The sequence below is a fragment of the Solanum pennellii genome, chromosome 8 (genome assembly GCF_001406875.1).
Source record: "Solanum pennellii chromosome 8, SPENNV200".
NCBI classification, from domain to species: domain Eukaryota; kingdom Viridiplantae; phylum Streptophyta; class Magnoliopsida; order Solanales; family Solanaceae; genus Solanum; species Solanum pennellii.
In genome coordinates this window covers 57,107,250-57,125,536 of record NC_028644.1, presented here as the reverse complement: position 1 = coordinate 57,125,536, position 18,287 = coordinate 57,107,250, and the positions used below count along the sequence as shown (strand labels likewise).

Sequence of the window (18,287 nt, the reverse complement as noted above, 5' to 3'; positions counted from 1 at the left end):
CGATCCCTACTTACCCACCAATCAAAAAATGTACAAGCGACCCTACTACAATTATTTTTTTTAATCAAAAAATGTACAAGCGACCCTACTACAATAATTTCTTTTTAAGTATAAAAGAAATACAGCCACAAGAAAGAGCCATTCTTTATTATAGATAAGAATTGATTTAATGAGTAGTTGTGCAAATATATCATAATGAAACTACTGCTCTATATCATAATTAAACTACTGCTCCCTTGGACCATTTTTTTTGTTATATTGCGGTTTTCTTTGACTAATTTTTAAAATTAAATTAGATTATATTAATTAATATTTGAAATAAAAAATTTAGAAATTTAAAAATAATATGAAAAGTACTATAAATTATAATTTTTACATAATACATTTTAAAATATTAATTAAATTTTTTATAATTTAATTCTAAAAAAAATTATGACAATTAAAAATAAACGAAAAGAGTAATAATTAGCGGAAACTTTTCTAAAATAAAAAATTATGAGAAATTTTAATTTTAAAAGAATCCAAAAACTAGAGTTGGCCACAGAAGCAAATGCCAAATCATCAAAATTATTAATATAGTTGGAACCAACAAAGGCCACCGCAAAACAGGTTAAATTTAATTTATTTTGGCTTATGTTATTTGTAGTCACTTAAAGTTGTTCGTACGTTTTATTTAGATACTTCATTTTAGATTATTCCTATTGAACATTTTTATCAGTAAAAAGAAATATTTATTAAACATTTTTTGATGATTAATTAAAAATAAAAATGATATGTCATACACTAGCAATGATGTAGCATAGTAACTCAGTTAAAAAAGGACATGCGACCTTGGGCCCATAATAATAATAATTAAAATATATATTAAAAATAAAATAAAATAAAAATGTTTTTTTTGGCCCAAAAAAAGAAACAAAAGTTTCTTCTGCCTTTTCTTCTTTGCCAAAATGCCCCACCCCCACTTCCATTCTACCTCATTTTGTTTGTCGCCGGAAAACACGTAGGATCCGTTTGGTAGGAAGTATCAAAATAATTTATCGATTAAAATATAGTTTAATAAAAATATTGTTTAGTTATTTTATTTAATATAATTCATAGATTAGTTATACTTCATACAAGGTCTTATTTTATCCCTAGAAAAGGGAGGGATAACTAATCCAAGGTTTAGCAATCCTTGGATAAGACCCCTTAAATGACTAAATTATCCCCACATCTTTTTTCCTAATTTTTTTTTTGTAATTCATGTTCTTTTTTTTATTTATATGAGAATATTTATAAATGTTCGTTTAATTCTCCAAATTTATTCCATTAATTTGATGATTTTACAAACTAATATTTTTTTCTACATGTTTGAGTTGTTATATTGGGTTGATTTTTTGTTTTTTTTGTTTGTAAATGTAGTTCGTCAATTGACCACATGAACTATTTTTTTTATTTTTAAGATAAGCTAAGCGTATTTGAACAATTTAAGTAGCCTTAAATTCATGTTAAGTTGAAGGTATATTTGACCAACAAAAAATTAGAAATATACCATGTGACATATCACACCTCAAAATTAATAATATTTTTATATTTTTTTTAATATTTAACTTGACTAGTTAAATGAAACACAATCTCACAATAACTAAAGGGTATAATAGGAAATAAACTTTTTTTAAAGTTTTAAATCAAACATAAGACTAGGTAGGAAATAATGAACCAAACACTTGTTAAAAAATAATCCCTGCATTACTAAACTCTGCATTATGCATCTTTGTACTAAACGACCCATAGTGACCTCCGGCTAAAACCGCATACTCTAATAAGTGTACGCCTTCATTCTATTCTTTATTCTAATTCAATATTATAGTTGTTATTTTTTCCAATCTCATTTTTTTTGTATAACAATCAATATTTGTTGATATTTTTTCTTCTTCAGTAGGTTCTTTAGAATTTGAATCTTTTAGCAAAAATAATTTTAAATTCATATTAGTTTTGTTAGAAAAATAAAGTTTCACCAAATTTATTTTTGACTCAAAATTTTTATTATTTTAATTTATGTTTTTCTGCGGCCATTTCAACTCTTTTGCTGAAAAAATAATTAAAAATGAAGGTTAAAGCAAAAGAAGAATAGAAGGATTAGAGAAAGAGAGCTGCAGACTTGCAGTGAAGAAGAAGAAGAAGGCTTTTTTTTCATTTTATGTTTACTATTTTATTTTAAAACTTATCAAGTATATAAGTTGAAAAAAAAGAAAAAATATAATTTTTAACTGCTATATACGCTCAAGGTGAATGGAACACATTTTTGGCCATATCAGCATTTTATGTCTAATAAAAAATAAGTTTTAAATAAATAAAGTGTTCAATAGATACAAATCCTAAGCTTCGGCCTTTATTTTAATGCGCTCCAATTCAAACTCCAGCCTCCAAGCCACCGATTTGCTTTATATAACTATTTTATGAATATTTTTTACTTGTCGAATCAAAAACTAAACTATTAAAGATCAAAAATCAATAAAATAATTATCTTACTAATTTAGTGCATTTAAAAATTGAAAGCTAGACTAATAATACATTAAGTCGAATTAACTGATGGACGCCCCAAATTCCAAGTATCAGTGACGACAATTTATAACTAGTCATGTTGTTTCAATGTGATTTTTGACTAGACCCGGAGTTTAAAAATATAAATTTTTTTTATAACGTTCCAAAACTAAGGTAAACTGTCACTCATTCTTTTCACCAACGGATTAAAAAGAAAAATGTGTCATAAATTGAATCAAAGTGAATATCTATTAGGTAACTTGATATTGTCCAAATTCCACTACACTTGTGACTTTACAGTGCAGAGTTATCAAAGTCTATGGGGTTCTTCACATATTAAGGATTAACAAATTTTAATCTTGTAGCAGTGTGATACAAGAAACCTAGGAATCCAACAGATTTTTGAGACAGTAAGTACCAAAAATAAACCATGCCAAAAGAAGAAGTGAGAAAGCCAATAATGCTACCAAAAAAGGCCATCCCACCATGAAAATGCCAAAGCATACAACTAGCATAAAAGGTGAAAATGATCTCAAGATTGACATGTTGTCAACCCAATGTCCTTTGAATAATAAAAGAGCACCAACATTGATCATGTTCCAATCCATTGATCCGCCATAGCAGAGCCTGTTCAAGCAATTAGCAAGAAAAGAATAGCTGTTGCAAGTGAATATATTGTACGATTTGTGCTCAAAATGACGAACGCTTGATTGGATGGCATCATCCCAAGTAATTGCAGACCCAAACTCTGTGTGTTTATAGCCATGCTTACATGTGTGTGCAGCAAGGTTTCGCGGAAAGCAGCACTGTCCAATAATTCACCATTCAGAAATTCTTGTCAATACTTTGTTGGTAAGATCAAATTGCCCTATTTCTTTATGTGGGGTAAGTAAGCATAGTGTTTCAGGTGGAAGTGTTGGAAGTTATATGTGAATATAAATAGTAGGGGCGATGCGTTAAGGAAGATGGGGGGAGAGGTTAGTGAGTGACATAATGCTACAACAAACAATTGAAAGGCTAAGAGCATGCTACAGTAAATTGTACCTGTTTTCTGTCTAGTTGAAGGTATTTGGCCACAGAACCTAATGCAAAATCATCAATGTTAATAAAGTTGGAACCAGAAAAGGCCACGGCAGAACCGTCCTCTCTGCATATTCCTACATGTCCAATGAAAGGTGCCAACCATGAGACTACTGGTAGAGGAGTCCAAACTAAACAACAGGGGAACTTAGCATTCTCTGGATTTATTTCATCAAGAGGCCAAAATTCATGCTGAATCTCTTGGACTGCTCTTATGCTCTCCATCTTGTAGGCAGGTTCCAAATCCATTAAAGAACGTCTTCCTGATGGCATACGGCGACATGAAATTTTGCAGTCATGAAAAAAGGTTTCTGTGAAAAGAAAAGGAGTAAAACAAACTATCAGTGAAAGCAGCTATAAAGAAACATTAGGTGCCAATTGCACTATGCTCTATACAACTGCACTATTTGATCTGCCGATGTAACATAATTGCATAAACATCCATGACTACTGATTGTTAAAAAAGCTTGAAAAATGATTTTAGCCATTGCAAAATTAATAAGACATTTCATTGGATGCAACTAAAATTCAACAATTCCAGAAATCCAGAAGTTCTCTCGGATATCCATATAAAAAGGTGGTAACTGATCCCATTTATGCAAGCATACAGTTCAGCAAAACTTCCATCACAGCTTAAAATATTTAACTCTCTTTCTAATGTTTTGAATGCATGATTTGAATGCCCCAACTTAACATGGACTGTTAACAATGAATATATCTTCATTATGATCTACATCTCTACTACGACATAAGTTTTATGTCAGTTGTGTTTCTTCCACAGTATTTCTTTGCTCTCATATGTCGTATTTCGGTGATTCTTGTGAATGACTAAGATTTTCTGGAACTGTGAATTGTTTCACAACTTCAATGGAATGGTGATTCTAAACCTGCACGTCTAGGTTTTATTTTTCTGAATGGTAAAGATGCTATCTTTTTATTTTTATTTTTATGAGGTTTAGTGACTTAAGTACCAAGAAGGTACCAAAACCAAAAGTTACAAAAAACTGCTAGGGATATCCATACAGTCAATTACAACGAAAGAAGCTAAAACTTATGCTTTGTGTTTCGATCAGACTGGATGATTTCACATTATTATTTCTTCACTGATAGTCAAAATGTAGTTGTATTACTAACACAGCATCCAGAAAGTGCCTATATAGTTACAAATTACTTGAAGGTAGAGAGGCTGTTTCATATAGACTCTCGGCTCAAAGAAAGATGCAAAAGAAAGAAGCAGGAACAAACTAAAAAAACAATAAGATGATACAATGATCAAGGCTATAGAAACAGGCGGTAGTAACAAATAAATCTAAAAACACGAAAAACAGGAATAATACTAATGTACGGGATGGTGCTTTATGTATAGATCCGTAAATATCTGGACAACCTACTGCTGCATTTTCATGTGTTACTCAATTGTGGTGAATGGAAGCTGGTCCTGGCACGTAAAGTGGATAATGTTGCGCACAGTAAAGGACCTGTTAGACAGATGACCTTAGAAGAAAGCAAGAATACATAGGACACGAGAGATAGCCCATTTAGCCCTTATATGGATCCTTTGGAAGGAGAGCATGGAAGAGTTCATGATAAGTTTATATATTTGAAGAATAACCTCCTGTTTTTGGTTAATCTCTCTGACAGTTTGTTGGTTTCTCTACTTTTTGGTGTATTACTTCTACACGGAAGTTTACCCACATTAACAAGATTATTACTTCATCACAACATTTTTTTGTAAGTGTAATCAATAAGATGTTCTTCATTGGGATAATCTTAGTAGCTCAGTAAGTTGGATAGTGAGGGTTCGATTCTCCACCTTGTAATCTCCTTCCCCTATCCCCAACTTCTTCTTTTTAAAAAAAAAGACGTTCTGCATTATCTTCAACGGATTCTACACTAATGTAACTTTCTTATAGCTTTTTGTGGACACCTTGACAAGTTGCTATACCAGGACCTGATAAAATGTATTACGGCACCCATCAATTCAAGCAACAAGTGATAAGGGAATCATTAACTTCATAGTGGTTAAGACTTGCATTGCATTTCCTCCCAAAAACTCACTCATTTGCAGGCTATCTTACTAAATAACAACAACATACCAAGTGTTCCCACAAATTGAAGTCCGGGGAGAGTAGAGTGTACACAGACCTTAATCTACCTCAGCCGAGATGTTGTTTCCAGTAGACCCTCGCTCAAGACATAAACGAACTAGAAATAGACACAATGAAAGTACAAAAGACAATAGGTAGTAACAAACAACAGATAGTAAGAGGGCAATATTACAACTAAATAACACTATAATCAAACTACACATATCTTACTAAATTGCAATTTTATTTTTTTACCAAATTTATTTAAAGTTGATCATCCATTGAGTTAACAGAATTGAAAAGCTTTACTTGTTTGCCATCTTCCTCTATCAATCAAGACAACACATACATTCTCCAAGATGAAATCAAAACTGCTTTTGAATTTCAAATCACCAACAACATTGTTAAACAAGTTGCACAGAACCCTATCTAGCTCAAGGTAACCTGAAAAAACCAAAAAAAAAAAAAAAGTTTTTCTATTGCTTCTAACTTTTAAGAATCTAGTGACATCAACTACATTAATGAAAAAAATCTAAAGAGCTCACAAGTCTATATATGGCAATTAACAATCAAAACCTTAAAACCCCTTTGTCTTACTTACTCAAAAAATGAAATCTTGATGGATTCTAAAATAAGTAAATTTCAAGAATTAATGAACAAGAAGAAAATGGTACCTTCAAAATGAAGCAAAGAAATCAAAGTGATGAAAACAGTTTTTGCTTAGCCCTTTTCTTTGATTGATGAAGCACACAAGAAAGCAATGGGGGTAAGTGTCGAACATACATATAAAAATATTTTACTTTTTCACATTTTCCATTATACTATTCAAACATTATTATTATTATTACTATTATTATTATTATTATTATTGACTAATTTTATTTTATTTTGAAAATGAGGGAAAGATAGAATTTGGGTTAGATGCATGAACTGGGGCCCACCCTAGACATTAAAAAGAAAAGCCTCATGCGGTTCCCACTTTATCTGTTTTATTTGAGTTGTTATATAAACAAAATTAAAAGCTCCATTTAGATGGATTATTATTATCCTAGCCTATCTACTTTTATAATAACATAAATACAACTATTCGTTTGACCAGCACCAGTTCGGTCATAAGACAATTAAAAGAATTGCTCAAAACATTTGGAGACAATTCTTTAGATGTTACTATCGTGATTATAAATCTATTTTAAATTTAGTGAAATAAGTTTTACAAAATCCAATAAAAGTAAGATGTTATTTTTGACTTTGTTAGAGCAAAAAGTTTTTCATGTGAAATACTTGAGTTTATAACTATGATGGATAAAATTGTACTCACCATTAGTGCTTAAATTTAGAAAAAAATAATATTTAGGGCTTGTTTGGCTATGTGATATGAAATCATGAGATGAAAATAAAGTTCTGTTTGGATATGCGATATGATAATTTTCTGTTGTATATTTTCTCATAAACATAAGAATTTCATAAGTTGTAAAACTATTAATATAGTCTCAATTGTTTATTCATTCTTACAAAATAATTTTTTTTTATAAAATTGCATAATAAATTACTACAAAGTTATTTGTTCTCCACTTAAGTAATTGTTTCATCTAACTTTCATTGATCAAACTTTAATTCAATTAAAAAAATTGAACATGAATTGTAGTGTATTAGTTTTAAATATATATTCCCCTTTATAGTACGAACAATCTCCTCACGTTGAACTTGCATTTCTCGATCATATGACCGAGAAGACGAACCAACAATGTTAGTTGAGTCATTTGTTGGTCAATATCATTCGCAACTATATTTTCGTACTCATAGACCATAAATATTTCATCGCTCCTTTGGTATTTTTGCAAATAATTATGTAGCACTATGCAAGTTATGACCATTTTTACTTGTCTGTCAATATCATAACGGTTCATGTCTTGTTTCACTTGTGTACAATTACACTTTTTTAGTGCATTAATTTCATACTAAAATCAAACATATTGGAAGTAGCTATTATCAAACATACATCACCAATTTTGTCTTTTTTCACATTAAATTACTTTAAACATTTTCATATATAGCCGAAAGAGAAGATTTTTTTATCATGAAAAAACAAAAAAGTATTATTCCCTTCGTTCTTATATATTTATATTCACCAAATCATTTTCTAGTTTATCATTTATATTCATCAAATTTAAAGTAATAATAAATTTTATGTTGGTGAGAATAATAAATTTTAAAAAGTGATGACGTGATTATAAAATTTATTTACATATGAAATAAATAGTTATTAAATATAAATTTGGGATTATTTTAACAAAATATTAACTTATGGATCAATTTTTGTATTAAAAATCTCAAATCATGATATGGAATTCTCATATCATGATTTTTGGAGAACATGAGATTCCATGTCATGTTATGAAATCATGAGCTGAAATTAATATGAAATCACATATCCAAATGTTGATTTTATCTTAAAATCTCATATGGTCAAACGCCTACTTGATTGTTTGAGTTCAATTATAAATATGATACTTTGATATTCTAATTATAAATCATTTAAGCTAAAATAAGAAAAGGAAAATTGACTAAAGTCGAAAATATATAAAGGAAATTCCTTTTAATACACGTCAAGACTCCTCTTTCTTGTTTTTGTTTGCATCAATTAATGTTTTTTTTTTCCTTCAAAAGATAGTTATTAATTATGTATTTATTGAATAAAATTGTACTAAGCATTTAAAATCTTTTTTCACACTACAAATTGAGTGTCCTACATATTCCGTGAACACCAATGCTACATAAATAAAAACAGTTTAAACCACTTACCAATATTTAAAAGGTCGTAAAGCTTAAAATACTTTTAAATAAAAATATATAATATTAATATTATTACATTAAAAAATAAAGAATATTATTACCGCTTAAAATACTTTTAAATAAAAATATATAATATTAATATTATTACATTAAAAAATAAAGAATATTATTACCGATCGATATAATTACAAAGTAATTTGTACATGTATGTGCCTAATAAGTCTCAATGCAAATAATTGGACTGCATAACGCATACAACACGTGTAGGAGATATTATCAATTGTTGATTTAGAATGTCTGTGGATGCATAATTCTCCTTTTGTTGAGTTAGTATATTATTAGTCTTCATTATTTTCAAAGACTGATTATTTTTAAAGTTTTTTTAATTTAAATATATTATTTAATAATATTTATATAATTTAAAAAGATTCTACACGTTGATAGTAATACCATATCTATGGGCTATATTATAACAAACATCAAAACCTTTGTGAAATGTTGCTAACCTTTTTACCCTTTAAATATATATTTAACATGGAATAAATTATATTTTAATTTACTTTTTATATATAGAATTTTGAAAACAATTAGGATAAAGATAGCTTAGATCAAATATGCTAAAAAAATATTCTGAATGTACAAACCTTCCTTGCGAAATTCTAGGAGACTCTTGCTTGTAGGTATAAGTAAAATTTTAGATTCATCCTTGGACCTAAAAACAATCTAATAAGGTCTTTCGATTTTACTGTGAATATTTTCTTTTCTTGAATCTTATCGATCTATGTCTATTTGGTCTATGAGGTATCTCGTTTTTCCGCTTTCTTTCTTTTATCTTTTTAATTTCTCAGGTAAGCTTCATGGCAGTCTGATACGTTTTTTTTTTTCCTATTGGCACAAAACTAATGTTAATGTCACTCTTTCTAGATTTTTTTGAAAAAAAAAATATTAATATCATTTATGGAAAGTTGTCCTTCAACTTTATTATAATTTATTATTGTTTATTAAAGAGCTGTAAAATTTTAATTAATTAATTTATTTAAATTATATAAAAAGTCCTAGTGTTTATATTATTTGTTATATACATGTGCACACATTACTTATATTAGAAAAGGCTTGTTCAACATGCCTGTGTCATCATTGTTGTAAAGGGTATTTTTGTCTTTTCACATATCAATTATCACTACGTGTCTTTCTCTGGTTATATGTCACTTTGTGTGTCTTCATGTCATCAGTGTTCTGCTGTTTCCTTTAGCATTTCATCTAGGTAAGGTTCTTCGGTTTTCATTCAGTTCTTCTTGCATCATCTTTTTTCTCCTCAAGATTGAAGTTCGGGAACCAAATTTGGTCTAGGCGTGTGAATATACTAAATTTGATTTGGGTGTGTAAAAATTTGCATTCTTTTTCCATATTATTGGTGTCGCATTTTCCTGTTGTTTTGGAAGTCTCAATAATTTTATTTGATATGCTTTTAATTTTATAGGTTTTTGTAATTTTAATCGATCTGGTTTCAATTCAATTTTGGTTGAGTATATATTTTATCTTGAATTCCTATTTCAGATTTTTGTTGTGTTTTTTTTACATGCAGTAAATTTTTGTTGTTTTTTCTTGTATGTAGTTATTAATTTGCTGTTAATTTGATCTTTTTCTATCGCAATTTACTTTGTGGTTTGCTTTAATTGGGTTTTCTATATCACAGCTCTTTTCAACTTCCTCCATTCATATATGGCTTTTTCCATCTGAATTAATTTTCTGGGTTTTTGTGATGTTCAATTTTCCTTGTGTTTTGGAAGTCCCAATAATTTTAATTGTTATGTTTTCAATTTTGATTGGGTGATTATGGTTTCCGTGTTCTATTTTGAATTTTTGTTTCAGATTTTGTTGTGAGAATGTAGTAAGTTTTCTTTATCAGAATTCTTTTGAACTTCCTCCGTTCATATATGAGTTTTATATCGCAACTAATTTTCTAAGTTCTTATAGGTTTAGCTTGGAGTTGCTTCGCCTTGTTGCATTGACGTTTTCGTAGTTGATTTCTAGGATGTACTTGAACGCATTGTGCTCTCTCACATCCGTAGTAAAGCCATTTGAGAAGTAGTTAGCACCTTCGTCAATTTTTTAATTTCCAGTAGTACTCCCCCTATTGTTATGTAGGAAAAGAGTGTATTGAAAAATAGCTTTACTATTTTGTTTGTCTAAGCTTTCATAAATTCATATGGATACACAATAATATCATATGTTGAAGGTCAACTATAATAGATGTTATTTGATAGATACAAATTATAAAAAATACTAAATTCATTCTACAATTATTTTCGCGTGCAGTGTGAAGTTGAGGAAGGATTGCAGTTATTACGATTAAGGTATCAACTACAGGTATGTTCTTTTCCATCCGTTATTGTGATTTCTTTTTCTCTCCTTCCTCATTTTATCTCCTTGATTAGTAGCGGTCCAGTTGATAGGAAATTTTGGAGTGTTTAAGGAGTTTAAGGGTACAAAGTTGTAGTCTTGTTAATGGTGCAGAGGAAGAAAACTAAAAAAAGAACAGGAATGTACCATAGACAAAGTAAGAAACTATGGTAACAAGTATAAGTGGAATTAGGATCTTACACTCTCTTTTCATAACCTCAGCACTATAAGAATTGGAATTTGTGACCAGGATTATGTTCATGTCTACAAGGGAAGTTCAATATAATTTTTCCAATCAAATTTCTTACTATAGCAAAGTGGATTAGGCATTTCTTGATTTTTGAATGGACTGAAACTTCAGAAATCATTAGTGTATTGTTCATGCTAGAGGTAACAATAATATTATCACATCACAGTTTAATAAATATTTTTCATGAGTGTCTCAATCTGTTATAATGTCTCACAAAAGAACAACATGTGATGTCTATTATAATTAAAAATATGTCAACTACAGAAGTCTTACAGGCAGCTGAGTTACATTCGGAGGGTGATTTGAAGGAATGGGTGACTGCTATAGTGAAGCTTGAGGTGAATGACCATGGCGCTGCCGATGTACATTTTGAGGCTTTTCAGATGAGTGATATGTGTGTTAGATTGTTCAAGGAAGGCTGGTTTGAGACGGATGTTAACGATGAGATTGATCCAAAGCTTTCCAAGATGAAGAAAGATGTGGTGGTAGGAGTCAAGGACACATGAGAAGTTGATAAAGACTTCTTCTTGGTTGTTGTCAAGATTGCGGATTACCAGGTGCGTTGGATTTATTGCATATCTTTTTCTTTGAATCCTTTTTGTGCGCTCCATTAGTTGCTAGATGAATTACATTTGTTTGCTTTCCTTAAATTGCATAAAGTGAGTAACTTTATAATCATACTATGAGGAGAAAAATGAAGGCAGTGACAAAAAGAACTGAACAGAAGAAATACTACACTATTGGTAAGAATTGGCGGTAGAACATCTAAGTATTGATTAAAAGATGCCTTTTTTAATTGTCTTTGGTTGGAACTGTTGAGAATAGAGAAACCTTACTACGGCATTAAAACACATGCTTAATTTAAGTAGCTGTGTGTTTTAGGTAGTTTTAGCGAATCGGGTGTTGATCAAAGCCCCCAAGTAGACATTTGTGTTGCCATATACTTCATCCTACAATTTGAACCTGTTAGGCGGTGATGATAGAACCTAATACTCTATGGTTTCTTGTGTAGTTTGAGAACATCATAAGAATTAGGCAGATCAGAAGGATCCTGAGTCTCAATTGACTTAATCACTTTTCTCATCTTTTAGATCATCTAACTCATCCATTTTGATTAGTAACCTTTTTGAACTCTCTCAGTAGGTGATTTAGCATGTTTCATCATATATTTTTCTCTTATTTGCTTTCAGCTTGTCATCATTCTGTTAGCTGCATTAGTTAGCCCGGTTGGAGAATTCTGCTTTGTTTTCTTTTTTCCACTTTCTTCGCTTCACATGAAGCATGTTTCTGCAGACATGAACTCATTTATCTATGCTTATTTTTGTAATGTCAAAAGAATATTTCTAGGGATAGGTTTAAGTGTGAAATTAGGGAACTTTACCCTATGGTCATTGGACTGTTCAACGTTTAGGCTTGAGCATGATTGACCTGGAAAATTACCATGGAACAATAGCATCAAATCTTTCCATTGAGGAGTTATTCTTCATTCTTCTTCATTCAGTTTTCATTCACTAATTATATCCCCTCTCGCTTGATGTCAATCATGTGATAAATAAATTGGTTGAGGTATTGATGTCACCCATAGCGTGGGTGATGGAGTACAGTAGTGTGCTAGCTGTTGTTGCTATTGACTGTGGTTCTAAAATCTAACCGGTTGGGATATACTTTCAAGTGAGAGGTCTTCGTAAAATTACTTTAAGTGTCTTGCCATAAGACTTTGGACAGAGATTACAATATGCTTATACTCCATTTAACTTGACATGAACTTAAAGAAAAAGGAAGACATTTGAAATTTATAGTCTAAATTAAAACTAGATATTTGTGTAGCTATTAATCAATTTGCGAAGGCCAAAGGNATCATATATTTTTCTCTTATTTGCTTTCAGCTTGTCATCATTCTGTTAGCTGCATTAGTTATCCCGGTTGGAGAATTCTGCTTTTTTTCTTTTTTCCACTTTCTTCGCTTCACATGAAGCATGTTTCTGCAGACATGAACTCATTTATCTATGCTTATTTTTGTAATGTCAAAAGAATATTTCTAGGGATAGGTTTAAGTGTGAAATTAGGGAACTTTACCCTATGGTCATTGGACTGTTCAATGTTTAGGCTTGAGCATGATTGACCTGGAAAATTACCACGGAACAATAGCATCAAATCTTTCCATTGAGGAGTTATTCTTCATTCTTCTTCATTCAGTTTTCATTCACTAATTATATCCCCTCTCGCTTGATGTCAATCATGTGATAAATAAATTGGTTGAGGTATTGATGTCACCCATAGCGTGGGTGATGGAGTACAGTAGTGTGCTAGCTGTTGTTGCTGTTGACTGTGGTTCTAAAATCTAACCGGTTGGGATATACTTTCAAGTGAGAGGTCTTTGTAAAATTACTTTAAGTGTCTTGCCATAAGACTTTGGACAGAGATTACAATATGCTTATACTCCATTTAACTTGACATGAACTTAAAGAAAAAGGAAGACATTTGAAATTTGTAGTCTAAATTAAAACTAGATATTTGTGTAGCTATTAATCAATTTGCTAAGGGCAAAGGGGGGATTTTAATAAATTATCTTTATTATTATAGAAATATTACATTCCTTTTAGGATGGACTAAAAAGGAAAGTGGTACCACATTAATTGGGACAGAGGGAGTAGTACACTTGCTTTGAGGTGTGGTAGTATGTGCTCAACATGAAACTTGCATATTTTGATGTATTCCAAACTGTAATTCAAAATATTCCAAATTCTTCCTATGTTTGTTCAGATGGCCTCTTGTTAATGTTGCATCAACTGTGGACTTTAGTGGAGTTTGAGTTTGTTAATGTTGCATCAATCGTTGACTTCAGTGGAGTTTGAGTGTCTGAATGATCCTCAGTTTCTTTAAGGATATACTGAGAAAAATAGTCACTTTGCTTTTATCACCTGATATAATTGATGAGCTGTGATAAGGTTTAGTTAGTGAGAGAAAGAATATGCAACCTAATTTGAATCAAATCATTTAAGAATCATGTAATAGCAGTCTCTGCACTTGGACCAACTTATACATAAATAAAGTAAATTTCATGGCAAATTAAGGCTGCAATATAGATGTATAGATCTCCATAAGTTCCTCAAATGTCTTCATAGCAGAAGCTGACAATCCAAGAAGCACATTGACACTTCTTCTCTCTTGCCCATGAGAAAGCAACAAAGAAACTTCCCTTCTCTGGTAAAGTCACTGGCCCTGAAATAAGAAATATAGCAGTTAAAGAAGGTCTAGATCTTGTTTTTCATGTAACTGTCTGTAACCAATTTAACAACTTCTTGAATCAACTTAAAAACAACAAAAAATGGATTTTCGACTATCTCTGTAGCGGTGCAGAGAGCATTAGTTAAAACAATTCTGTTTTCAAAATATCCTTGTGGAATTGAAGGATCAAATCTTGATCTTCCATCTACAACATATAGAAGTTTTTTCTCTTCATTAGGCTTCATTTGTAATGCCTGAGTTCATAATTTCCAGATGAAAGTTGAGAGGACTTCAAATGAACTGCATTTGTAACATTGTCATCTTTTTTGGCTTTTGCATTTAGTTGTTCAAGCTTCTCAGGGTCAAAACAGAAGGTCTTATACAACATTTTGTTTTGGTGTAGTTTAATAGAGTCTGATATATCTTCAATATTAGCGAACTTTTTATGAGTATATACAAGCTTTTGTCGATTTCTTACTACATTAGAGCAGTATTTGAAAAGATTAAAAAAATAGGTGTTGGATTAGTTGCTTTTACATTTTATTTAACTCTGGTGAGTGATGAGTGATGAGTGCTAAGTTAGTTGTTAAAAATATGTGTTTTACATGTTAAGGCTATTAAATGTCAAGTAGCTGTTGAGAAATTCATACTGCCTTTATTTCAAAAATTGGACGAGTAAATATACTATATAAAATTCAATAATATTTGCACCAATTTAGGGGGTTACAGTAAATATACTCTTTGAAATTCAATAATATTTGCACCAATTTAGGAGGTTACCTTAGTAGTTGAATGCAATAATTTTGAATTTTGTGCAGTTAAGTGAGTGAAGGAGTAGATTATCATTATATCTAGCTTACCAAGAAAAGAACTGCAAAATGACCTAGAATAGGTGAAGTTTCATGTAAATAGTGAGGGACGACTGATGCTTAGAGATCATAGAATAAATGAAATCTCAAATAAAAAATGAGAGAGAGACAAGTGTTGTAAGTTTTTTCAAGTTAACTTGGTTCATCCAAGTTAAGAAAAGCAAGAAAAAAATAACAGAAGTAAAAAACACCACAATTCCCAACCACAAACTCAACCCACACATTATTTTTTCTTTGAAAAGAATGATTGTTTTCAAGTGGAAAGGGAAAGTAGAAACAGTTGGTTGTGAGCATATGTGTTAAGTTGAGTAATTTTCCTCCCTTTCTAATTTTCACATTTGTTGCATAATTTTGTGAAGAGAAGTGTGAACTTGAGGTTGCTGACATGCCATTGGGAGTGTGGTAGTGTAGAGAGAGAATGGCTTGTATTAAATTAATACTCCCTTTGACCAATTTAGTTCGACTCCACATGGAGGCTAACAAAACAAATATTAGAATGTATATGCTGGATGTATAACAAGGATAAATTTTAAAATGGTGGCTGGAATATGGCAAAGATATAAGTGTCTTATCAAGTAAAAAATATTGTAAGACTGTTTGAATTTATGTCGTATGGCAATATACCTTAAATTACTGTATGATTTAACATTTATAACTTTCTATGTGAGAACAACTATTTGAAGGTTTTGCAAAATCTGTTTTTTTTGGCATCCGTTTGAAAAAAAGTTTTGAAAAAATTGTCAAAAAAAAAAGAATAAAGGTACTCTCTTCTCGAAACCTCCAACCATGTCATTGTCTTTTTCATTCTCTGGTGTTATAATTACTGTAAGGAGGTAAGAGGATTACTCATTTTCTGACCATTTATATAAAATTATTTGTTAGCCGCTCCACCAAGTTTATAAACTACTAACGAACTGTAGAAAACAACACACAATAAGTTTTTGGTGTTCTGCAACAATGTATAAGTTATGATATCTGTAGTAGGGGGAAGTACATGAAAATCTGAAGGGTGTTACATGAGTATTTGAAGGAATAGGAGCAACTTTACCATAACATTTTCAATAATTGTCTACTATGATGATAGGTTAGTGAATTTGATTTGGCCACTCCGTAAAGAAGTGTTAGGCTGTTACAGTAGGATCGACTTCTGCTTATGGAAGATGCATAAAGTACATCAACACAGAATTTTGACTGCAACTTTATATCCTCTCCATCTTTCTTTGTATATATGTGCTATGCTTCCTTGATCCACTTCTTCTTCCACTTGAATATGTTTCCATAAATACACATATCATCTAAAAGTTTAAGTTAGTAAAAAAAAAAAATAAATTATTGTATGTACCTCATGGGGTTCAATATACCAACCATTCAACTTGGCTTGGTGAATGAGATATGTAATATCAGAGTGAGGTTGTTGTTGGGGTGGTGTTTGGATATAGGCAGTGGCATGAATGATAGTAGTACTGCTGCTGATTGATTCTTTTTTTTTTTTTGATTGAATCGGTATCTAACTTGTCGAATAAGTCTTTTCTCTAGTGATAAAGAGGATGACAATACCTTGAGGTTGTGTTCCTTATTAATGAAACTAGGGTAGTATCATGATTCATTAACTCGAACACTGTCATTGATTGTGGACGTAATTGTTCACATATTGCTTTTCAGTAACTTGGTTCAGCAACTTGTAGTCTCATCAGAACTTTGATTATACAAGGAGGGACGGGATGGACTGTCGTTGACTCACATGTTTGTTGATATTTTGTTCAAATATTTACACTTTCATTTGCTTTTTCTTTTGTTTTTTTTGGACCCATGTTTCCTCAGAATAATGCCTAGATTTGGATGACAACCTGCAGGATACTCACCTTATTCCTAAATAAATAATCAAATTACACAATTTAGATATACTTTTTTACACTATTTTTTTTCCAATAACTGACAATTTTCTCCTTTTGTTATCAGCGTAGTATATAATACTTTTTTGCGATATGGATGGCACCATCCTTTTGTCTACTCGGCTACTATAAATATTGATGGCGGACACTTTTGTTGTTGATATCGTGGATTTTGCTGCTATTCTTGCAAACCGTCAGGTACTTAAATGTTGCAATCACACTCCACATTTATCCTCTCCATAACTAAACGCTAAATTCATTCCCTCTTATCCTAGATGTGCTCTCTGCCGCTGAATAACGCTGAAAAAGGGCCAAAATGTAGCAGTCAAAATGGAGCATGTAGAACGTAAAATCTCGTGTTTCAATGTATGCACTATCATTATATTCAACTCACAAAAGTATTGCAACGTTGGGCCCGTGCAAGCACGGGCAACTCTTACCTATGCACTATCATTACATTCAACTCACAAAAGTATTGCAACGTTGGGCCCGTGCTTGCACGGGCAACTCTTACCTAGTATATACATAATTTATTAATGTCTATTAAAGAGATGTAAAATTTTAATTATTAATTAATTTCTTATTTGAAGTATAGGGAACTATATTTATAGGCTTTAGAGTTTATGACTTTTATGTACATGCTTATGCATATATACATTTTCAAGGAAGAATTTCTAATCGAGCATTAAACCTTTTAATTTTAGCATTCCATGCTAGCATGACTTTGATATATGTTATTTTATTTTAAGGAAAATGGATAAGTACCCCCTCAACCTATGCTCGAAATCTCAGAGACACACTTATACTATACTAAGGTCCTATTACCCATTCAACTTATCTTATAAACAATTTTCTACCCCTTTTCGGCCTACGTGGCACTAGCTTGAAGAAAAAAGTCAACCAGCGTTGGGCCCACAAGATAGTGCCACGTTGGCCAAAAAGGAATAGAAAATTATTACTAAAATAAATTCAGGGGGTAATAGGACATTAGTATAGAATAAGTATGTCTTTGAGATTTCGGGTATAGATTGAGGGAGTACTTGTGCATTATCCTATATTTTAAAATTTAAAGTTAGTCATTATTTTTTATAAATATTTTAGTTATTAATTATTACATTTTACAACCATTTACCTAACTTTTATATATATATATATATAATAT

The 18,287-nt window shown here is 30.9% G+C and overlaps 1 protein-coding gene and 1 long non-coding RNA gene across 4 annotated transcripts; one reads left to right on the top strand and one right to left on the bottom strand.

Annotated features, from left to right (window-relative positions):
- Positions 1-2,753: 2,753 nt before the first annotated feature.
- Positions 2,754-6,516, bottom strand: LOC107027026 (protein REVERSION-TO-ETHYLENE SENSITIVITY1). Of its 3 annotated transcripts, none has more exons than XM_015228183.2 (4): positions 6,365-6,516; positions 5,946-6,134; positions 3,568-3,914; positions 2,754-3,329 (listed from the first exon to the last, which is right to left on the bottom strand). In XM_015228183.2, exons 3-4 carry the CDS (start codon positions 3,874-3,876, stop codon positions 2,907-2,909), a joined length of 732 nt encoding a protein of 243 aa, XP_015083669.1. In that variant the 5' UTR covers positions 3,877-3,914; positions 5,946-6,134; positions 6,365-6,516; the 3' UTR covers positions 2,754-2,906. The 3 variants fall into 3 exon arrangements, with proteins under 3 accessions (XP_015083669.1, XP_015083667.1, XP_015083670.1); XM_015228181.2 differs by having other exon boundaries at positions 6,000-6,134; XM_015228184.2 differs by lacking the exon at positions 5,946-6,134 and having other exon boundaries at positions 6,365-6,513.
- Positions 6,517-9,648: 3,132 nt separating this feature from the next.
- Positions 9,649-17,653, top strand: LOC114078335. The gene is made up of 5 exons (XR_003579940.1): positions 9,649-9,861; positions 10,803-10,853; positions 11,401-11,693; positions 17,193-17,323; positions 17,401-17,653. It is a non-coding gene; the product is annotated as an uncharacterized LOC114078335 (long non-coding RNA).
- Positions 17,654-18,287: the final 634 nt, after the last annotated feature.

What these genes read in the sequence shown, in the direction of transcription:
- LOC107027026 (XM_015228183.2), bottom strand. Translation starts at nt 3,876, where the DNA reads ATGCCATCAGGAAGACGTTCTTTAATGGATTTGGAACCTGCCTACAAG. An exon ending in TTCAACTAGACAGAAAACAG is followed by an intron (nt 3,330 to 3,567) that starts GTACAATTTACT and finishes ATTATTGGACAG; the next exon opens with TGCTGCTTTCCGCGAAACCT.